General features: G+C 42.4%; 1 protein-coding gene across 1 annotated transcript in view; it reads left to right on the top strand.

Moving 5' to 3' along the window:
• Nucleotides 1-13,199, top strand: part of TACR3 (tachykinin receptor 3) — a 34,504-nt gene extending 21,305 nt beyond the window's left edge. Inside the window, exons 4-5 of the mRNA XM_081925164.1 lie at nucleotides 8,490-8,686; nucleotides 11,679-13,199. Of these exons, the coding sequence (XP_081781290.1) occupies nucleotides 8,490-8,686; nucleotides 11,679-11,994 (513 nt within the window). The 3' untranslated portion in view covers nucleotides 11,995-13,199. The remainder of the gene's footprint in view (nucleotides 1-8,489; nucleotides 8,687-11,678) is intronic.
• The last annotated feature ends 11,305 nt before the right edge of the window (nucleotides 13,200-24,504 follow it).

The raw sequence follows: 24,504 nt of genomic DNA, 5'->3' as shown, positions 1-24,504 counted from the left end.
AACAGTGACAATTTGTTGTTGACAGAGGACAGCTGGTCATATAAAGGGCCTCATTACCTTCAGTAGCTTAGGGCCTCATCAAACCTCAGTCTGGCCCTGCTTGAGACCTTTGATAAGGATAGCTCAATCAGTGTTGTGAGAGGGTTTGTGGTGGTTGCTCTTAGCTTTGCCCGTGATTATGCCAAGAACAGAAAATTCTGTTCTGTGACATAAGAACATAAAAAGAGCCTGCTGGATCAAACCAATGGCCTATTTAGTCCAGCATCCTATTCTCACAGTGGCCAACCAGTTGCCTGTGGGAAGCCTGCAAGTGGGACATGAGGGCAACATCAGTATGCCCACCTGTGATTCCCAGTAACTGCTATTCAGGTGCATATACTGCCCCTGACAGTGGAGGCAGGACATAGCTGTCATGGCTAGTAACCACTGAAATACCTTTCCCCATCTGTGCTCCTGATTCATTCTTCCACAAGAATGCCATGTCAGGGGTGTCAAACAATGTTCCCTAATGCAAACCATGCATCCCATCTATATTCCAGGCAAATGAAGAAACCTCAGGTCTTCTTCAGGGATCTATGTAGCACAATGCCCTTACTAGGGCAAAGGGAACTGCTTGCCAATCACTGGCATTTGTGTGTCAGCTCCTCTTCCCCCACCACCTCATTCTCCTCAAATTAGAAACTGGATGTCATAGAGCTGGAAGGTGGGCAACATGGGGGCCTTGGCCTAATTTCATCTGAGGAGGAAGGGTGTCAGAGAGGAAGGGAGTGGCAGAAAGAGAGAGAAAGGGGGCGTCCTTCTGGATCTGCCCTTTCTTGCCATGGGAATGACCTGCAAGGGAATGTGACAGTCGATAGAAAATAAGGTCCCTCACCTCTGCCGTGATGCATGTTGAGTCTAGGGCCCCATCTGCCCTAAATATTTTAAACAATATCATGGCACCTTAAATGATCATGGCTTCACCCAAAGCACCTTTGTTAATGGGGCTGAGTTGAAAGAGGACTCCCTGGGCTACAGTTCCCAGACTTCTCTGGGAAGAAGAAGAAGAAGAAGAAGAAGAAGAAGAAGAAGAAGAAGAAGAAGAAGAAGAAGAAGAAGAAGAAGAAGAAGAAGAAGAAGAAGAAGAAGAAGAATAGTAGTAGTAGTAGTAGTTTGGATTTGATATCCCGCTTTATCACTACCCTAAGGAGTCTCAAAGCGGCTAACATTCTCCTTTCCTTCCTCCTCCACAACAAACACTCTGTGAGGTGAGTGAGGCTGAGAGACTTCAAAGAAGTGTGACTGGCCCAAGGTCACCCAGAAGCTGCATGTGGAGGAGCGGAAACGCGAACCCGGTTCCCCAGATTACGAGTCTACCGCTCTTAACCACTACACCACACTGGCTTGAGGACTTGAGTGTTGAACCACTCCAGGAATTTTAGCTCCTCGCAATTCTTGGCACCTTTAACAAACGACAGTTTCCAGGAAGGATAAATATGCAGTGTATAAAGGTGCATTCATTTATACACTTTTATAGATTTTCAAAGTGACACGTCAGGTTGCTGGATAAAAATAAATAAATTATCTGCTGATTCCTTAGGATAAAGCAGAACTTGGGAGAAGCTGGTGAGAAACAGCCAGACTGATCACCAAGTGCTTAATCATATTGATTGATTGATTGACGCCATATGCCTGCCAGCTCAATGCAAGGAACAACCTAACCCACTGGGAACAGAAGAAATGGAGTGGAGAAATGCAATTTGCCGTGAAAATTGCTGGATGATTTATGACAATATAATAATAATTTTGCCTGTGGTACTGGGTACTGTTTTCAGTCCACTAATGATGCCATACTATAGACAAGTCAGCATTTCTGGAACGTAAGACAGATAAAAGGTTGAAAATGGGACAGTGGCATCAGAGCTGAGCTTAGAACAAAGTCTGGAGTGGCTGTTTGTTACCTGGTGTGGCCGTGTGCCCTACTCTGCAGAAGGCAGACTTCTCTTTGAAGAGCTGTCCACTACAGGTGTAATTTAAAGATAAAGAACCCAAAACCAGCAGCTGGACTGCAGACTGAGCAGGCACACCATCCACCTGATCCCAGTCTTCCCTACTTTGGAGTAACAAAGGAGTGGAGTCTTTAGCAAAGGAGTCACCACTTCCTAAGCCCTGCTAGGCTTGTCCAAGTCAAGGTGCAGCATGGATAAAATCACCTAACCATCTATTAGGAAGACCCCAGAGCCTGTGCTACTGAATGTATTTACAGATGATAATACAGACTTGATAAATCCCTGCTTGGCTAATTTTGTAGCTGTGCGTATGACTATTGCCAGCTTTTGGAAGGACCTTAATGGAGCTGATTTAACAGCATTGTGTAAAAGGATTTGGCATTATCCCTAGCAGAGAAACTTACATGTACACTAAGAATAGCTAGAGGAAGTAAATGCAGAGAAAAAATTGCAGGAGACTGGTAGAAATTTATTGCTTATGCAAATATTTCAGACAACGAAAGGAGAGTCCCTAGGGTGTGTGCCAATATATGGATTTGTTAAATGTTTGTCTTCTTCTTGTTGTTGTTTTTGTAACCCTTTACATTTATTCAAAAGTTTTCTTCACAAAGATACATCTTCATATTTTTGTTTCTGAATTTGTTCAATTGGTTAAGGTCCAGATTTTGTAATGTTCTTTCCTCTTTAATTTATTTTTATTGGTTACATTTGTTATACAACTTAAAAATAATTACTAGTGTTTTTAAAAAACGAAAATGGGGTGGCTTTTCCATTTTTTATCCTCGTTTGATTTTCTTTTGCTTTTTCAAATTTTCTCCATCATTGATTCAGAAAATAGTTGTGCAGTGTCAGGGCTTGCAGATCTTTTTTTTCCCCAGGGTGAGAAGGCATCTGGGAATGAGGGGCTTTGGATCCAGAAATCACAACCTTCCCCTGTTGCAATCCTGAAATGCCCCACTTTTGCTATTACCACCTGCAGAGAAGCCAGGACACTGCAACTATCATGATCCCTGAATCCAGCAGCTATCTAGACACAGAGTCAGAGTTGACTGCTGGAAATCAGCAAACCACTGCACTCAAAGCTGCCAAACAGGAGCCCCCAGAATAAATTCCCAAGCCACCAGGGCCTCTGTGATGAGAGCCTGGACCCTATTGGGCACTTTCCCCTAAGCCTGAGGAACCAGATGCCTCCCACAGCAGAAGGCTATGGATAGACAAAGCATTCCTGTCTTCAGTACAGGGGGTTGGCGCTTTAAAGCTCTGAAGTTCTCCATTAGCAGATAGAGTCTGGAGGAGATAGTCAGGAAACAGTGACTTAAAGGCTCCCAGTCTGCTCTGGATGAAAGTTGGAGCAAGTTGCTCACTTGGAGCTATCCATGGTCCTGAGCAGCCTTGCTGCTTTCCCTGTGGGATCTAGCATTGGACAGCAACAGACCTCTCTCACACACTTTGGAGGTCCATAGGATTTCACCCTTAATTCAACATTTCCATATGTTTTTATGTATAACAGAAGGCTCGTTCACGTGCTACTTTGAACATAAGCACAATCTATCTCTATAGATGCACACAGATGCTGATTTGTAGAGCTCAGCTAACAGACACATAGGTATGCAAATTATACCCTCATAGAACACCCCCAGTGTTGCAAAGCCACACACTTTCTTCCTTCTTTCATCCCAACCTCTTCTATGTTGCTGTCACCACACAAAGTTGGCTTTTGGAGATATTGCCATAGACATCTTTGCCTTCCATTCTTCTTTACCTGCATCATATTTCCTTTCAGTTACAATCCACCAACTACTGCAGCAATTGCATTTAGGTGCTATCCAATACCCACTGACCTGGAAGTAAGTCCCATAGATAGAATTGCACTCCTAGTAGTGCAAAAAAAGGTGATGTGACATCATTATGTTGAAAGACCCCACTTTCCCCAAGGGCAGGAAGGATGGGAAAACTCATAATGCAATCCCATAATGTTTAATAATGCAAAACATGTGACCAAAGCAGAGAGGAGGAGCAAAGTGTGAGTGCTCAGTACTGAGGTCATGTTTCCTTCTTCTCTTTTATGACTAGCAGCCAGAATGGAGAACCTATGTCTCTCTAGATTTTGTTAGATTCCAGTCCCTTCAGACCCAGGGATGATGAAAGAGGGAGTCTTGACAACATCTAGAGAGGTACATACATGTTTCCTATTCCATTTTAGCAGCTTCTGAAATGGACTTCAATGATAGGGAAAGAAGCCGTCCATGAACAAAAGCAAAATATTTTCTCTTTAAGTATATGCTGCCTACTCTTTACAAGGAAATGTTCTTGTGTTGGGAGAAAATGCAATAAATAAATGCACACTGTTAAAATGTAAGTGGTAGTTATTGCAGTAGGAGGAGAGCTGGACTACAATTTTCTATATTTATAGGGCTAAAGTAGCACTGAGGAAAAGCACTAGTTTTATTCCTCCCAGAGTGCAGTAATAAAGCAGCTAGCATATTTGCAAAGCTTAAGCAGGGTCTGGTCTGGTTTCAAATTGGATGGGGAACTGTGTGTTGAGATTCCTACCTTACTTAGACAAGTTGACCCTTGGGGTCCCTTCTAACTCTACAGTTCTATGATTCTATCATTCTGAGACGCAGTTTTCCAAATCCTCCAAATTCATAGCGGTGAAGCAATGATTTGGCATGTCTTCAAACTTCTTGTGCGGAAATAGATTGATCATTGCAATTGCAGGAGCAATCAAAACAATAGAAACTCTTTTCAGTGGTTCCACACCTGGCTGGAATCCTTTCAACACTTTAATTTATTTTACCATGTCTTGTAACCATAGAATCATTTAAAATGTTAAAATCTAGAAGTACTATTTTCATCTTTGTACTGATGTTGTTTGACGTTGCTGCTTTTAGACTGTTTCATGCTGTTGCTGATTTTGTTTAGTTCTAATTTCATGGAGGTGCTTAAATTGCTTTAAACAATTTCTTGTTGCTGCTGCTGCTGCTGCTGTTATTGTTGTTGTTGTTAGTATTATTTACTGCAAGCTACCTGGAGAGCATGTTTTGCTGAGCAGCATGTAAATATTACTGCTTAAGACATGCAACTACACTTCCAGATAAATATTTAAGGATGAATGTTGGCTGACACATAGTAACCCCTCAAAACCAAACCTTTCCACTATAACTAATTTTTCATGTCTTCATTGATGGGAACAATTATTTTTTTACCCTCCAGCCACCTTGGAGGTTGCTGAGCCAAAGCTCCCTGTTGCCCCACCCCCAAAATTGCCTACTGCCAATTTATTTTGACATAAATAATACTCACCTGTATCTCTCTTTCCCTGCTGCAGTTGAAAATTGATGTGTTGATGGCATCACAGAGGGTGGACAGATTTGGCCCAATGGCCTTCAACTGCTGGTGCCCTACTTCAGTGTTTCCCAACCTTGGGTCTCCAGATGTTTTGGGACTACAATTCCCATCAATCTGACCACTGGTCTTGCTAGCTAGGGATGATGGGAGTTGTAGTCCAAAAACAGCTGGAGACCCAAGGTTGGGGGAAACTGCTTTAGATGGTCAAAAAGAATGTGAAAATTAATGAATGCATGGAGATAACTCTAAATAAATGCAGTATGAATTCTTGGATCACCAGCACTACCAATTTCTTTTTCTTTTCTTTTTTTAGTTTGTTATTTGTTATTTACTGTCTTATTTCCTCCCAAACATTGCATTCAACAACACACATATGTGCAGACACCCACACACCCACACCCACACATAAAATGATAATAATGAAAGTAAATATTTTTTCCCCTTTTAGCTTCCAAAATCTTTTCTTCAACTTTGACTTCCTGTCAAGTCCCTTTTGCATATATTTTATCTTACATTTGAATGTACACAAAACAATAAACCTTTCTATATAATTTGTCTAATACATTCTGAAAACATAATAAATCCTTAATTGTTGTCCACCTCCTTTTAGTTCCTTTATCACTTGAATGCTAGCACGGAGTCAAAACTATTAGTGTATTTTTGAACATATCTTCTATAACCATCCCATTTTTCCGCAAATTTTTGATTTGATTTTCCTCTGAGCTTACTAGTCAGTTGAGCCGTCTCCACCAATTCCTGTAATTTGATTTGCCAATCTGTTATTTTTGGAGCCTCGTGATCTTTCCATCCCTTGGCCACAAGAATACAAGCCGCTGTGGATGCATACAAGAATACCTCTCTTAGATTTTTTGGGATCTCTTTATCTAAAATACTTAATAGAAATGCCTCCAGTTTTTTAGTAAAAGTTATCTCCATCATCTTTTTCAGCACTACCAATTTCAGTGGTGGGCGCGGGAGTATTTATTTATTTATTTTTGGTCAGTTCTACATATAACAGAAGCAGATCTCTGAGTCTGCAGTGACACAGGACGGGCAGGTCACAACACTGGGGAAAGCACTCAGTTACCAGTTATAAGAAGGCTTCCATCATCCACAAGCTGCCAGAAGACATGACCCACAGGAACAACAAGACATGAAAAAACCCACTTTTGATGTTGTGTGTCATGGCATTGTGGCTTCTTTGCTTTCAGGCATCATCCAAGCATAAACAGAGAGAAACGGGGGCAGCAAAAAAATTAGCACTGAAATAGGAAGCTGCCTTATACCAAATCAAAAGGTTGGTCTATTTAACTCGGTATTGTCTACACTGACTGGCAGCATCTTTCTGGGGTTCCACATAAAGCACAACCCCAGTCTTACCTGGATGTGATGTGGATTGAGCCTGGAACCTTCCACCACAAGGCAGATCCTCTTACCATGGAGCTACAGTCATAACTATGCCAAAGGGGAAAAGGATGCCCATTGCTAAATCTCTGCATTCACCTCCTCTACACCTCTCTAAGCTTGCAGGGGAGATGGGTGCCCTTGAAGCCATCCCAGCACATCTTATTTTAGTGTCCTTTCTGACAACCATCTTTTTAAAAAAAGAGTATTGTGGGTTTTTCCTCATTTAAAGAGTATTTAATCTTTCCTTCTTGTTTAATGCATAACCGTCCTAGACCATGGGTAGGCAAACTAAACCCCGGGGGCTGGATCCGGCCCAATCGCTTTCTAAATCTAGCCCGAGGACGGTCCGAGAATCAGCGTGTTTTTACATGAGTAGAATGTGTCCTTTTATTTAAAATGCAGCTCTGGGTTATTTGTGAGGCCTGTTTGGTGTTTTTGCATGAGCAGAATGTGTGCTTTTATTTAAAATGCAGCTCTGGGTTATTTGTGGGGCATAGGAATTTGTTCTCCCCCCAAATATATATATATATAGTCTGGCCCCCCACAAGGTCTGAGGGACAGTGGATGGGCCCCCTGCTGAAAAAGTTTGCTGACCTAGACTTTTTCTTTCTGTTCTATCCTTTGTGCTCCACTGAGAACCTCTGGTCAAGGAATTCCATATTCTGTTTATGGTTATTACTTTTGAAGTAGAGGGAAATGAATGAAGTTAAGTGTTCCTTATCTGACCATTCTCAAGAGGGTCCATCACTTCATGTGTCAAGTCCTTTGTTTTATCCGTTCATACAGTCGCTGGCTTTTCGACCTGCTGACCCCCAAAGAGACTAGACAACAAACTAAAAACTAAAACTAAACCACACACAACAGCACAATAAAGATCAAGTAATGGAGAAGTGGAAGATGGTATTCATTATGTGTTTGTGGTCTGTGAATCATAAAAGAGATCTAGCTAGCCATTCAGCAAGCCCAAATGCAGATAGTTGCTTTTTCTTAAATCACAGAGGTCACTAAATCAAGCACCTTTTGATTCAGATGTAAATTCTGTGTGGGCAATTCTCTTCTCAAAAACCAATGTTTGCCACACCAGGGAGAAAGTGCCCTGGAGAAAAACAGCTGCTCACATTAAGCCTTGCAGGGACAATAACTTGATGAAAACTAATTCAGTCTCTATCCTTTGGCCTGGTTCCCTGCTGGAATGCTTCGTGCTGCCTGGGTTCAGGGGGTGGATATTGGCACATGTTATTTCCTGCTTAATACTCTGCTTTGCCTCTTCCCATTATCATCCATATGTCCAGAATGTTGATAGATTTATCTCAAATTCTAACAGCTGCAAATGGGCAACATTAATAATCTGGTGTTGCATGGAATAAAAGATGTTCAGGAGCTATTATGTCAAAGAGATTATTACACTGTGGTTTCTGCCTATTTCCTACATGGAAGCTTCTGATCAAATTCCAGTTTAGTATCTCTCTACCTATATATCTACCTCTGAATATGATGCACATGTCATATAATAAGACATATATGCTATCATTTGTGTGCTTGTTATCCCACAAACATGATATACCATGGGCAACCCAGTCAGATAGGCAGGATTATTATTAGTGAGTTTCTTTATTGGTTTCAGTGTTCTTGTATCGTGGGGGTGTGTTCCCTGTATTTTAGTTCTCTTCAAAAAATAAAATTCCATGACTAAAAGACATTCATGTCCGTACATTTTTCCAAAACTCCTCTCCTTTTCTGCAGGTGGTTAAAATGATGATTGTTGTCGTCCTGACATTTGCAGTCTGCTGGTTGCCGTACCATATTTATTTTATAGCTACTGGCATCTATGAGAACTTGGGCCGCTGGAAATACATTCAGCAAGTCTACTTAGCCACCTTCTGGCTTGCTATGAGCTCCACCATGTACAACCCAATCATCTACTGCTGCCTCAATAAAAGGTAAGAATGCCTAGGAATTCCGTGAGGTATTTGTGGCTGTAATTTAGGAATAACCTGTCAGACGACTGTGGGCATTTTCGTTTCACTTATTCACATTTTCAAATCAAGATATCCTCCTACTTTCCCTTGAATCTTGTGGTACTTTATATTTCAAGCAGAAGACTCCTTCAGACAGAGGGCAAGCCTCTGCAAAGCAGGGCGCATGACCACCTTGGTTTCTTGAGTCTTCTTTCTGCCTGATACAGCACATTCTAGGGAGGAGATGCCACTGGAGCCCACTGAATGATAAAGTAGCTTTGAATTTGCTAGACAGAATCTGATTCATGCTGTTTCACACTATCACCACTTCCCTTCTATCTACATAATGAGTAGGAACTGCGTGCCTATTTTATTGAACTCAGGTGCAATCTAGACACATATAAAAACTGTTCTGAAAATGCTTTTTTAAAGTAATTTTTAAAATACATTGAATTTTCCATAAGGCTCACCATTGCCATCTAGTGTCACATTGCATATTGCACTTAAAACACACTTAAACCATTTTATTTGCAGCTGTATAGCTGAATCCTCAGACACGGAGTGGCATTGCCATTTTTTTGGGGGGGGGAACCTGCACATTTGACACTTGGAAATTCAGCAGATGAAGGTTTGCTCAACATGACACCTAAAACACTGTCTATCCACTGCAGTGCAGCAGGGCGTGATTGGGTATTAACTTGGGAAATCAAAATTCAAATTCGTCTTCTGCTGTGAAATGTATCTTCTACTCTGATCTACTTCTTGGCTTGTTACGAAGCTGAAATGCTCCTCAGAGGTAGAATATAGAAATGTTACAAACAAATGCTAGGAAACAATTCACCAGTTGACTTCCTGCCCGCCATGAGTTTTTAATGGCACGGGAGCACATTTTGCTTTAGTGATACTGTTAAATGCCAACGAGGAATGGATTGAATTTTTTTTTTAATTAGCAACCCTTCGTGACTGAGCCTGATTACACCTTAAAGACTAACAGATTTACAAGCATATGCCACAATAATCTGTTCATCAATATGGTGCTACAAGATTCCGCCTTGTGTTTACTGTAGCAGACTAACACGGCTTCCCTCACCCCTGCCATATTATGCAAGATGCAATGGATTGCAAGATGTGTACATGTTGGGCTTGGAACACAAAATGAAGTAGCAGAAAACATTGTTTCCTTTCTGCTCCCTGAAATGTGAACTATGTTTTTCGATTCATCTGTTAGGCACTGGTCTGCTTTTTAATTCTCATCTGACTTTGATTCACCTGCTTTAACTCAAACAAAGCATTTGGCCTCTGATGGCTATAAGAACACTAGTTAAACTACATTTCTCACCTTGTTTCAGTCTCAAAACATATGAATGGCATTATTGATACAGAAAATAAGGCATCGGTCCCTGCCCAGAGCTTCTGTTATTGTCTACATCTGTAAACATGTTGTTGTTGTTGTTTAGTCGTTTAGTCGTGTCCAACTCTTCGTGACCCCATGGACCAGAGCACGCCAGGCACTTCTGTCTTCCACTGCCTCCCGCAGTTTGGTCAAACTCATGCTGGTAGCTTCGAAGACACTATCCAACCATCTCGTCCTCTGTCATCCCCTTCTCCTTGTGCCCTCCATCTTTCCCAACATCAGGGTCTTTTCCAGGGAGTCTTCTCTTCTCATGAGGTGGCCAAAGTATTGGAGCCTCAGCTTCACGATCTGTCCTTCCAGTGAGCCCTCAGGGCTGATTTCCTTAAGAATGGATAGGTTTGATCTTCTTGCAGTCCATGGGACTCTCAAGAGTCTCCTCAAACATACACAGTCCTTTGGCTTTTATCAGCAGGTCTTCACAAATCCAGATAACTAACCTAAGCCTTTATTGCAGGGGAGAAGCTAACCTGATTGTAGCTGGACTTTATGCAAAAATCACAGGGTGGTTTGCAATATAAAAACACCGAAATGCATACCATAATAAGAAACGAAAACAATACCTCTGTTTAAAAGGCTATAGGTTGTTTAATTAGCCGAAGGCCTGGAAGAAAAAGAATGTTTTTGCCTTGCACTTAAAGTTATGTAATGAAGACACCAGGCAAGTTTTCCGTGGATGAGCATTCCACAAGTGGAGAGCCACCACAGAAAAGGCTACTTTCTAGACCTCCTGTGGAGGAGGCACACAAAGAAGGGTCTCAGATGATGATCACAGGGTCCAGGTCACATAACTAGGCAGACAGACACCTGGATCCCTGGCATGCACCCAAAAGAAATTGAATTTTTTAAAGCTTATTGCAAGTTTATACCAGGAAACAGGCAATTGAATAATCGAGTTAAAAGCTTAAAGCTAAGAAACTCAATTGGTTAGCTGCACAGAATTGTTTCTTGAAGACTTTTCTGTGGTTACAGACTAATCAGAAACAGTTGACCAGTGGAGGTGACCTGCCCACCAGGGATCCCGTGCTCTCCTGTCCAGCACAAGGGCAGGAGACCAAGTCCAAGAGATCACACGTACCTCATATTTATACGGTTCTTAAGACACTGGGGTTCCTTAAAAGCTAATGATAGACACTTCGGTATCTAATTGGTTAATCTAATTTGCCTCTTTTCCCTTAGTGTTTACCTCTGGCACGCTAGATGTCTTGCACAAGTACACCCCAGATGTCCTCCACATGTTCTGTTCATTTCTCAAACATGCTAACAGGTCCCTAGATGTTTAACTCCCATTGGTGAATGTGCACACAACCATGTGAAGAGTGCCTTCTCAGTTAAACACTTCCTTGTTCCCTGGTATGTCCCTTTGTGCTGCTTGTTCCCCTTTCTCCATTCCCCCTTCGTCCCACAAGCCTGATTACATTTTCTGCCATAGTAACTGTACTACATGTTTAAACACCGCAACCTCTCCCCACCATTTTAGGCGCCTAAGCTTGCAACATTATGCTGTTTGATATCTCCTGTGGTACAAATACATTGTGAGTGACTGGGTTTCTTTGCTTTCAGGTTCAGAGCTGGTTTCAAGAGAGCTTTCCAGTGGTGTCCTTTCATCGAAGTATCTAGTTACGATGAACTGGAACTCAAGACAACCAGGTTCCACCCTACGAGGCAAAGTAGCCTGTACACAGTTTCCAGAATGGAATCCAGCATGTCGGTGGTATTTGACCCCAGCGATGGAGAAACCACCAAATCTAGCCGCAAGAAAAGAGCTCCTTCACAGGAACCCAACTTCAATGGTTGCTCACACAGGAGCTCCAAAGCCATGTCAACAGCATCGAGTTACATCAACTCTCCATATACATCAGTGGACGAGTACTCCTAAAGTCTTAAGTGGATGTGAGAGAAAGGAGTATTGCTCATAGGACAATGCTTAGAACATGCATGGCCAAACTTGGCCCTCCAGTTGTTTTGGGACTACAACTCCCATCATCCCTAGCTAACAGGACCAGTGGTCAGGGATGATGGGAATTGTAGTTCCAAAACATCTGGAGGGCCAAGTTTGGCCATGCCTGCCTTAGAACTAAACATCCAAACTTTTGGAAGGCAACTAAGCTACAGATCCCGAGCACTGATTGCATGTGTGTGTGCATAAGTATGTTGTCATCATAAGCCTTCTTGAGCTCAACTTGTCTCTGTGCTTTGGAAAATACAACACTGACATGATACCTGTTTACATCAGTCTAATGGTACAGTGCCATATTGTAAAATGGAATGTTTGGTTTTTTCAAAAAATGGTCTGAATCCGGAGCAAATTGGATTCCACTGAAATCCATGTGAGAGGTTAGTCATAGCTAACTTAAGTCCCATTGATTTCAATGAGAGCTAAAAGTGCAACTACCTTGTTCTGGTTCCAATCCAGTGCATCTGGTTCCAGTCCGTGTGACGTGCAGAAATTTTATTGGCAGTTAAGGCAACAGGTGGCTCTTCTCTAACTTGCTGACTTGTAAACGCTACCATTTACAATGGCACAAAACCTCTACCAGCATTTGGTTCAGTTTTACTATTTAATTTGATGGACAAGAACTTAAAAAAAAAAATGGTTAAAATTCTCCGAGAAGCAGATTTTGCTAATCTTCCACCTAGCATTGTTGGATGGATCTAGACTTCACTATGTAGCTGGGAGACAGCTAACCTTTCAAGAGAAGGGCTTCTGTATAGGGCTAGCAGGTTCCTACCTCATCACCTACTCCCTACTTCAGAGAATGACATTGATGCCAATGCTGTTTAATTTTATTTCTATGCCACCATTCCTCTTGACAGAGAGGGGAACAGCGTAACAAGTCCAGCAACTGTACGATGTCATTTAAAACAAAAAGCACAACTAAAATAATGATATCCTACATCAGTCCCATTTGCTACATCGGAAGGGAGAAAGGGTGGAAGGACGGACTGAGCTTCATTTCATACAGAAGTCAGAGGCTTCTATGTGCACATTTACATATGCATATCTCTCTAACCAGACAAGCAAGATAACTTATCACAGTTCAGGGACACATTCCAGCTGGGCAAAAGCACTATTTATTTATTTATTTAAAAAATACGGTAATTATATGCCAAAGATATATCACAGTGGTTTACAACAATATAAAAACATAAATCCAAACAATAAAACCATTAGAAGTGAACCTTTTCATTAAGTTTTCAGAATTTACAAATTCTTTTAAACGGCACTCACATCCATTGACTTCCCACCCACCCTTTCATGGTGTTTTTTTTCATACCATAGAAAGCTTCTATAGCAAACCCTCCAAGTGTCCCTATTCTCCGAGAGTTTGTCCCTGATTTAGAGAAGCCGTCTCAGTTTCTGATTTGATCCCCAAATGTCCCACTTTTCCTTAGAGGAATGTTGGAGGGTATGGAGTTATCTGACCCCCCCGAGCCGTCTAAAGGCAATCCTGTATAGGGAAGTTTGGAGGGTATGCTATATTACTTGATCTTACCCATTATATACATTAAGTGGGGGGTGCACTCTTAATTGCCTGCATAGGCCCGGTGGAACAGAAGAGTATTCAGCAGGTGTTTAAAAGTTGGCACAGAAGGCACCTGTGAAAGGAGGGTGCAGGGCAGGGATGCTGAGGGACATGGCCTAAAAGGGGTGTGTGGCTAGGGGAGCTTTTATGGCCTAGTGAGTCCTGAAGGCCAAGCAGAGATGGCTCTAGGGCCACATTAACTCTTGGGTTTTCCCACCTCTGAATTACACTGACTGGCAGTAACTCTCCAGGACTTCAGGCAGGGGCCTCGTCCAACCTTCTTGGAGTTATTGTAAATTGAAGATGCAATGTTCTGCATGCAAATACTGTGTTGTATGACAGCAAAGAGTGGCTGGGGAAACCCAGCCAGGTGGGTGGGCTATAAATAATAAGTTGTTGTTGTTGTTGTTGTTAATTAAGTTTTGACCCTTGCTGGAAAAACCCAGGATTTATCGGTCAGTAACTTCATAGCCCCATCCAAGCCAGGATGACGCAAGAAAATGAATAATTCACCTCAATTCCATACCTCATAATTTAATGTCACAGAAACCTTCTTCCAAGAGTTTTCATACCGGAGATAAATGATTACCCAAATGCTCAGGGTGATTTTGAGATTGTATAACATGTGACATGTAAGTGGACAATTGCTAAGGAAATGAAACACAGTCATAGTTGACCTCAAAGGAGGAACCTTCTCAAAATGAGGGGACTGGTGAAATGGAAATTGAATATTGAGTCATGCTGCCTTGCCTGCCGATGCTATTGTTCCACCTGGTCTATACAATTTCTGGTTGATGGAAGAAGTTTGTCTCCAGAGTTCAATGCAGGGGTTTTTAGATAGGGGAAAAAAATTCATCTGGTATCCTTTTGTTTAACAATCATTTCACCTTTCTACTGTTATTGCAACCTAGCTCCCTGGAGAGCCAATCAATAGGCTTTCTGGATCCTCATGACCTCAAGACCTGGCAAGAAGTCCAAGCATAGAGAATCAATCACAGGACTGTACAAAATCAAGAAAGAGTCCTTCGTTTCAGCCCAGCTTCATCTTTGGTTCACTCCTGAACAGAACATGGAGGTTGACAGAAGAAGTCCCATAACAGTGCTCAGTGTCCAAGGAACACTACATTAGAAGGAACTGTGAAGATTGTACAAAAAATGGAATGTACATTACATTGCAAGGACATTTTTTCCTCCACTCAGTTCAAACCAGTTTTGTCTGTACAGGTTTAATATTGTAATATTTTGTAAAGTATATGTCTTTACAAATGTGCAATGGCACGTGATCAAATGTAAAAAAAAGTAGAGAGAGAAAATGAAACCCATGTTTGAAAATATTTTCTTGCTGCTGAAATATTATAGAATCAACACCTTGTGTTTCTGCTGCATGCTGAGATTTATTAGAAGAATGTCCCTGCTTTGCTTTGGAGAGATCCGTAATGCCAGATGTCATGGTAACCATGAAAGTCACTTACCAAGTTACCAGTGTTCTGCTGTCCAGGCGCTAATTGTTATAGAGATGCACAGTTAAGATGGGGAGGACCTTGGGACACCATTCAGCCAATGTTAAGGACGTGTTAAGTCCCACTGGCATGTTTAAGACTCTGCTCCAGAAATTATTGGGAATTTAAATGGTATTACTTTCCCTGGATTCATTGCCATGGTATATTGAAGTGCCTACAATATATTAAACGCTGTGCAGGAATGAAATGAATTCATCCCTGCTCATAAGCTCACACTCTTAAAAAAAGGTGAAATAAAAGTGGGAAAGGAAAAGATTGTTACTAGGCATGCAAGGGCAAAGTGTGAAGCTTGGGGTCCCCAGATAGAAGCACTGATTTCTACTGACCTGGTCTGAAGCCTCCTGGCATCAACTCCCATGTGATTCTGAAAGGCCCCCTGACCAGAACAGGGAAGCAGGGGCAGATAGATAGATAGATAGATAGATAGATAGATAGATAGATAGATGATGATAGATAGATAGATAGATAGATAGATAGATAGATAGATAGATAGATAGATAGATAGATAGATATAGATAGATGATAGATAGATAGATAGATAGATAGATAGATAGATAGATAGATAGATAGATGATAGATAGATAGATAGATAGATAGATAGATAGATAGATAGAGATAGATAGAGATAGATAGATGATAGATAGATAGATAGATAGATAGATAGATAGATAGATAGATAGATAGATATAGATAGATGATAGATGATAGATAGATAGATAGATAGATGATAGATAGATAGATAGATAGATAGATAGATAGATGATAGATGATAGATAGATAGATAGATAGATGATAGATAGATAGATAGATAGATAGATAGATAGATAGATAGATAGATAGATGATAGACTTTATTCACATTAGCCAACGGCCATAGCAACATAAAACAAGCAAAATATATATACAAATAAAATATATACAAACAAAAAAGACAGCAATGGGTAAAAAGGGCAATCAAATGACCTAGGCAGGGGCAGATAGCAGACACCTTTTGTGGCTTCAGCTTACAGAAATGGAAATGGAAAAGTTAAAAACCAGGACCATAATCATCACAGAAATGGTAATAGTATCAAGTTAATCAACAATGAATATAAAGAAGTACTCACAAGGGGGGAAATTGAATGTTTAAACATTCCTTAGGAGAAGGTCAGATGGAGGCAGTTCCATGTATGCCCATGAAGGAGTGCGAAGACAAGCATGAGCTGCTGGTGGGGCAGTAGGTTGGCTATGCCAATGTGCCCGCTCTCTGCCCCACCCACTCCAGACCATCCTGTTAAGAGGCACAGATGTTGCTGTCATGAGGCCAGTTCCACAGCACCAACCAACCCCATCAGCCCCTCACCTCTGACATCCACTAATAGTATACAGCAGTGGAAGTCTAGTAGGAGATTGGTTTTTAAGGTTAGAGTGAAAACAGAGAAAATAGATAAGAAGAGGCAAGGCTGTGAGTAGGCTTAAAAGTGAGAAAAGGGGTTAAACTCAATTTGGATTGTGCCCAGGTTTCCCAAATGTGTAGCTCTTCATGCCTGGTGCTAATACTGTAGTCACTGAGAAGCAAACTATGCTTTTTGCATCACAAGAATATTGGGTTGGTTCCAGGACAAGTGGTCACAAGGATGTTCCTTTGATTTCAAGGGCTTCTGTTAGTCATTTCACATTGGTCTTAATGGGATACAAGTGTGACTAATTTGTTCTGGATCCAGTCCATTGTTTATACCACTTGCCTAAGAACAGCTAGAACAGCCCATTTGCCCAAAAATATGAAAGGGTGGTTTGTCCCAGTACATTTTATTCAAACACGATGAATATGTAGCACAGATTTCCTCCAACCTTGTGCCCTCCCAGAGTTTTGGACTCCAATTCCCATAATCCCAAGATAGCATGGCCAATGGTCAGGGATGATGGTAGCTGAGGTCCTGCAACATGTAGAAAATGTCAGGTTATGAAAGACTGGGCAATGTCCTTTGCACTGCGGTCCCCAAGACCCTGACAGTCAGCAGGCTATCAGGCACTTGGGAACCCCATGCATGGGATGGGGGCCAGATAAAGATTTGGCCCCCAGAGCCCAAAAGATTCCACCTTCTCCTAGGCCACCTTCCTTAGGTAGTTAATGGCCAGAGCTTGCCTCCTTTTATGACCCTGGAGAATCCATTTAGCATGGAGAAACAAACAGTAAAGTAGCTTGAATGTACCTGAAGAGCAGGGAATTCATAGGTCAATTAACTTACTCATAACAGAGGTTGGAAAAGTTACAGGGGAAACTCAAATCAGCCTTGCCTTTTCCTTCAAAGGTCACTCTCTGCTGCTTTGTTCAACAAATCAAAGATTGGAGGTTATTTTCTCCACCCCCATGGCAATTGTCAGCTTGTTTTTACACTTCATTAGGAGTAATTTCCATAATTACTGACTCAATGAAATGTCACAATACTGTAGAATCATCAAGCTGCACACTAGGAAATGAAGTTCTTGCCGCTGTGAAGCCCATGTAGGGATAGTCTGATTTTTAAAAGCCAGGTTTGCAACATGAGAAAGGAGGGAGATCAATTTCCATTTGAAGCTTTCCGGAAAATATTTTTACAGTAAGAATGAAACAGTGTCTCCGGGGTCACATATGGGTTCACACAGCAAAGGATGCTCTGATGGAGGTGGCCTGGTAAGAACACACCACTGAGCAGGAATTACTTTTTGCACATCCCCAGGCAGGATCCACACTTCTGAGGAGGTGAGAACCACAGGAAAATCCACAGAAAAGGCAAAGCTTTTTGCTCCCAAATGGATCAAAACATTCTGTGTGTCTGTGTCTGTTTCTGTGTGTTCACAGGACAGGACAGTATGAAAGAGTTTAAAACTACTGAGCAACCCAAACAAATACTGCAGCTTGTTATAATATTAAAAGACAAGAACATTTAACGTCTTGGCTGTGTACACATCATACATTTAAAGCGCACTGAAGGCACATGACTGGGAATTGTAGTTTGTTAAGAGAGCTAGGAATTGTAGATCTGTCAGGGGGTAAACTACAGCTCCCAGCATTCTTTGTACGGTGTGTATGAACTCCAATCCAACTACAGATCCAGCTACAGTGGTACCTCAGGTTACATATGCTTCAGGTTACACACTCCGCTAACCCAGAAATAGTGCTTCAGATTAAGAACTTTGCTTCAAGATAAGAACAGAAATCAGGCTCCGGTGGTGCAGCGGCAGTAGGAGGCCCAATTAGCTAATGTGGTGCTTCAGGTTAAGAACAGTTTCAGGTTAAGAACAGACCTCCGGAACGAATTAAGTACTTAACCCAAGGTACCACTGTACTCCAATCCAAATCCTTTCTGAATGGGAAAGTCTGATATTATGGGAAATATTATGGGAAAGTCTAATATTATCTTCTAAAGAACTGGCAGTCTCTGTTTGACATGGGTTTCTTTGAGACATATACTCCACAACATAGAAGCCAGTACAGTACTGTGATTCCCTGCTCTATCCCACTAGTGATGCTACTTGTGTAGCAGATGGAACTGGTTATGTTAAAGTGCAGGAGGGATCCTAAGGTGTTTTCTGGGACTGCACAAGGCTACACGGGTAAACATCAACATGTTGAAACAAGCCCAGAAATCAACGACAGGAAACTTTGAAGAAGAAGAAGAAGAAGAGTTTGGATTTGATATCCCGCCTTTCACTCCCTTTGAGGAGTCTCAAAGCGGCTAACATTCTCCTTTCCCTTCCTCCCCCACAACAAACACTCTGTGAGGTGAGTGGGGCTGAGAGACTTCATAGAAGTGTGACTGGCCCAAGGTCACCCAGCAGCTGCATGTGGAGGAGCGGAGACGCGAACCCGGTTCCCCAGATTAGAGACTACCGCTCTTAACCACTACACCACACTTTGGTTATACAGTATATGCCCAAGTTCAGTTTAAAGATAGCAAACTGTAAGAAAGGAGAGCAGAGGCTTGAAGACACCTTTAGCACTTGAAGAGCAGGCTGAACTGGTACACTTTGCACTTCCAAAGGGTTTGGGTAAAAGTCAGATGCAATAAATTGAAAGGGGTCCTCTTGAATCTGCATGATTTTACAGAGTGCTATTTTTCTAGAAAAAGAGGTGCCAGAGTTCACCATGAATTCAATCATTCATTGCATCATTCTATTAGAATGGCAATGTTGCCCACCTGAGAGGTGCCAGAACTCACATGAGAGGTGCCAGAACTGAGTTCTGGTTAGTTCCCACCCCAAAAGCCCTGATTTTACGTGGAGTCTCTCTGGGAGGAAATATCATCAAATTAAAGCTTACAATGGTAGACCACACAATGAAAATCATAGCTTCAGTACTTGTGAGCACCACCAAAAACATTGATTCAAGGCATGGATCCTTCATGAATTTTGACAGGATGACAACAAAACTACCCAAAAAACCATAGAATACATCTGTGGATGCAGAGGTCACCTATGATCTGATGATCCCAGGGGGCAGGTTAATGACTCCTCCAGATGCTCAATGTTTTGCCAAGGAGTTCCTTCTTTCTTAGAGGCAGAACATTTCTGTGTCCTGAAAGTTATCTGTGTACTGAAAGTACATTATTCTGTATCTGGAAAATATCATTCTTGTCCCCATAGCATGTTCACATTCAGCAAATTTTATGCTGCAAGAAAATTTACCCAATGTGCACTTTCTGCAGCTAGACTGTAAACTTGGGCTTCATCTTGATTATTTGGGCTTGCCTAAGCGGCAAACCTCAGCAGGTAACCTCTGCTTCCTTGACAAAAATCTGTCACGTCCTGGACTTTTGATAAAAATACATCATAGCGCCCTTTGGTACCCTTCGCAGCGTAACGATACAGCAAGCTGTGCGTCGAATATATCTGGATGGTGTTATTTTTTACAGGAGAGGTGGCTGAAAAAGCTGAAATTGCCTGAAGACTGTGTGCAGCTGGCTGGCTAAAATCAGGCTGGCTCAATTGTTGAGGCCTCCTAAATATAACTTCTTGTGGTCTAGGGTGTGTCGCAAGGTAGAGCAGCTAATCTCTTCGGACAATATGCAGTGAGCTACATCAGTGGGCAAACAGGATTTGCTATTCCAAATCTGAGAGAGGCACAGAGCATCCCTCTATGAGAAAAATGAAGACTAAGAGACATTAGGGCTTGGATATTGCTACAAAGCAAATGGTGAATCTGAAGTAACATATTATATGAATTGACTCTGTGAGACCACACACAGGAGAACGCCCTTGAACTATACGCCACTGAAGAAGACTTTATAAGTCAAAACACATCTGACATGTTTTCTGAAACACATCTGTAAATAGCCTTCATGTTCTGGATTTTGTATTCCGCTGCTGTGGTGCAGTTAGTATTTGAAAGTCAACAAGCTGTGCCTGCTTTGGGAAGCTGTGAAGCCACTTAAGATTATTTGGTTATTGTCAGGCATTCTGTTGGCCACCAGCTGTAGATCTGGGGGGGTGGGGGTGCGGACTTTTTAGAATTATTGCATAGCTAGGTGATAGAAATATATTACAGTGGTACCTCGGGTTACATACACTTCAGGTTACATACGCTTCAGGTTACAGACTCCACTAACCCAGAAATAGTACCCCTGGTTAATAATAATAATAATAATAATAATAATAATAATAATAATAATAATTTATTATTTATACCCCGCCCATCTGGCTGGGCCTCCCCAGCCACTCTGGGCGGCTTCCATAAAAACCAAAAATACACTAAAATATCACAAGTTAAAAACTTCCCTGAACAGGGCTGCCTTAAGATGTCTTCTGAATGTCAGGTAGTTGTTTATCGCTTTGACATCTGCTGGAAGGGCGTTCCACAGGGTGGGCGCCACTACCGAGAAGGCCCTCTGCCTGGTTAAGAACTTTGCTTCAGGATGAGAACAGAAATCATGCTCCAGCGGTGCGGAGGCAGCGGGAGGCCCCATTAGCTAAAGTGGTGCTTCAGGTTAAGAACAGTTTCAGGTTAAGAACGGACCTCTGGAACGAATTAAGTACTAAACCCGAGGTACCACTGTATATTTATACATTTATTTAGACCGTGAATTATTCATCTGCATCCAGGGGTTGCTCAGGGATTACCTCCTCTAGGTCTGATTTTCTAAATATGAAAAGCAACTTGAGAAACAGCCTTTAAAAATCAAAACGGCTATAAAGGATATGGGCAGACTTTGCTCTCACAACCTCTCACCTCCTAGCATATGAAACCATATCCATTTTGCGATATTCATTAGGCACAGAACCAAAAATATCTTCATCTGGAAATCTTCCCTCTGGGGACCTGGGCTCCTTCACTTGCACTCTGATTTTGGGATAATTCCACAGACATTTCCATGCTGACTTAGGCATTGCTGAGTGTTTATTGTTTAACATACAGCACTGGCCTGTGACTGATCATGGAATATTAAGTCCAGTGAAGCTTAGTCCCAAGTAAGAGGCATAGACTTGAAGGCATGGATGGAGGAGAAGTTTCATTCACTTCACATTTAAAGGCAAACTTGCCTGATTTGCAATTTCTTTTCAAAAAATACACACCATGAAAATGAAAATGCAGCTATCCTTCAAATCTGTGTGAATTTCCTTAAAAATAGCTCAACAAATTTGTGTTCAAATTTTCACTTTTTGAAATATGGCAACCCTAGCATAAAAATGCATGTGTGGGTGAAAATGGCATTAAAATATATTATATTAGAGGAAATGTGCTTTGCAGAAATGTGTGTTTCAAGCAAAATCACGTACAAGTCTATCTAATGGTTTTAATTAAATGGATTGCTTTCCTTTCCTTTGGACCACATCAGCGAGACCAAGAGAGGGGTCTTGTCATGTGGGCAGCCCAGGACCTCCACACACACTGCCCACCCTTGTGCCCTGGGGAAGTTACTTCATTGACTTCACTCGCCCAGGTGCACTCCATTCTCTCTCTCGAGACAGATGGATACCAGCAACAACCTTTCGTCCAGACTCAAGTCAGCTTGCACAAATTTTTAAAAAGATGAATAAAATACAGAAAGCTAAAAGTATTTAAAAGATAATCATTTAAAAATAACCAGACTTTTAAGTAAAACAATATGAAAAACAGATCTGTTTTTCATATTGTTTTACTTAAAAGTCTGGTTATTTTTAAATGATTATCTTTTAAATACTTTTAGCTTTCTGTATTTTATTCATCTTTTTAAAAAGAGAATGGAGTGCACCTGGGCGAGTGAAGTCAATGAAGTAACTTCCCCAGGGCACAAGGGTGGGCAGTGTGTGTGGAGGTCCTGGGCTGCCCACATGACAAGACCCCTCTCTTGGTCTCGCTGATGTGGTCCAAAGGAAAGGAAAGCAATACATTTGGCACCAGCTTGGCTACAGGAGTTGCCAGAAGGAGGCATACAAGACGCCATCTTAGGAACTTTGGATTTGTGTAGGGTTTACTCCTTAGCCTTTTCTTCTCCCGAATATATCCCACAAGGCAGCTGAGGCTTTGGGTCAGAGTTTTCCTTCTCCTAGATGGGCTACCTTCCCAGGTTGATGAGCTTCATCTGCTCCTCAATTACCTCTACAGCACATGCAGAAACTGCCTTCTTGAACAATGGACCTGCTGTTGGTCTCATCCACTCAATCTCCTGGAGGCTGTCTTCACATGCAAGGAAAGTCCCTAAGTCACTAACGGTTTGAGAGCCATCAGCTACCCTTACCTGGTTTAGCCAGCCAGTTGAATCCATTCCTAGGGTGTGGCCATATCGCATGCTGACAGCTTCTAGGAGCCACAGGTGAGAGATGAGTGGCGTGGGGGGGAGGAACCAAAGGTGGACAACATACACCAGAAGGAGCATGATGTGTCCCACACCAGAGATGCTACCCTTCCCCTAACACGGATCAGCAACCTGCGGCCCATGGGCCACAAGCATCCCATGCGGGCAGTTTAACTAACCCATGAGCCGCCCCCGAACCGAGCTGCCCGCTCAGCAAGTCCCTGCATGCTGTGCTAAAGCGGAGTGGGGACTCGGTTCCGTGGCGCCAGAAATCACGTCTGCACATGCCCAGATGCCAGAAATCATACGTGCACTCACGATCCAGCCCATGGAGAGATCCCCACGGGACTTGACAGACCCAGGCAGGTAAAACCTTGCCGACCCTAACACCAAATAAAGAGGAAGGAAGGAAGGAAGGGAGAGAGGGAGGGAGGGAGGGAGGGAGGGGCTTTTTTTATTATTAAAAAAACCCCTCATGTGTACATGTGGGAAATGAGCACTCACACTTTACATTGTGGGTACCCTTTGTGGGATCGCTTGTGGTGCTACAGTTCCCAGGGAGCTTACTGGCAAACAGGGGCTGGCTTGCCTCTCAGTGTTAATTGTGGAGGTTCACGCCCAGCCTCAGCAATCAAGTTTCTTGCTGGGAGGTGGGGCCAGCCCCATTTATAAATAGAGGATGGAGCCAACAATAGCCAGGCATTCGGCTCTGGAGATTCATCCTCCTTCCTCTCCTTATGTTTAATGTTTCTTGTTTGCAGGTTAACTTTTTCTTCCTGTTTAGCAGGCGTTGCTACAGTCTTTGACTGGTTGCTGTTGAAGGGCCAGGGGGAAAAATTCCTGCATTGGCAGGTTTTTGTCTTCCCCGTAGCAGTTCGTCACAACTTTTATGGCCTTGGGTGGAATCCTTTAGCCTTTTCTTCCCTATATTGGGGGTGGGGCATGAAGTGGTGACTCACCCCCCTGCAGCAGCAATTCCAGGGTGTGGGTGTGTGTACACACACATATACATATATATGGGTGTCACTGGCCATACACTGAAAGGTCATCAGTGAACTACCTAAGTGCAGGGATATGGGCTTGGCTGCCTGCTACACTTACGTCTTGCAGAGCACCCCCATATCCTGTTTACCCTGATGAGCCCCAGTCCCCCCCCGGCTGGGGGGCTGGGAGAGATACACACCCAAGCCAAGGTCTTCCTACATTCAGAAGTTTAATAAAGTTGTGGCCTAATTTTAATTCCATATAATGTTGTCAGAGTTTTTATTCCTTCCTTTTGATCCTGGGGTGCTGGGGCTATCACCACCCGGTCACGCAATTGAACTGTTGGTACAATTTGCTTCAGCTGTTCAGTGGATTTTAGAGTAAGCAGCCTGCAACAAGCCTCTCCATACCCCCTGTCCCACCCCACTGCCTGGTACCCTAGACAATTGTCTCAGTTCCCCGCTCCTAAATCCAGCCATGGAGTTAGGAAGCACAGGTTCAAATCTCAATTCTGCCAGAAGGCTTACTGGGTATCTTCAGCTAAGTCACCATTTCTCAGAGGTAATTCTGTTCTGCTTTCCTTGGCAGATGCTGATTAGAAATGTAACCGCCTTTGACTAAATTCC

This window comes from Podarcis melisellensis, assembly GCF_964234715.1.
Source record: "Podarcis melisellensis genome assembly, chromosome: 9".
Taxonomy (NCBI): domain Eukaryota; kingdom Metazoa; phylum Chordata; class Lepidosauria; order Squamata; family Lacertidae; genus Podarcis; species Podarcis melisellensis.
The sequence above is the reverse complement of the archived record's forward strand: the minus strand, read 5'-3'. Positions and strand labels throughout refer to the sequence as shown.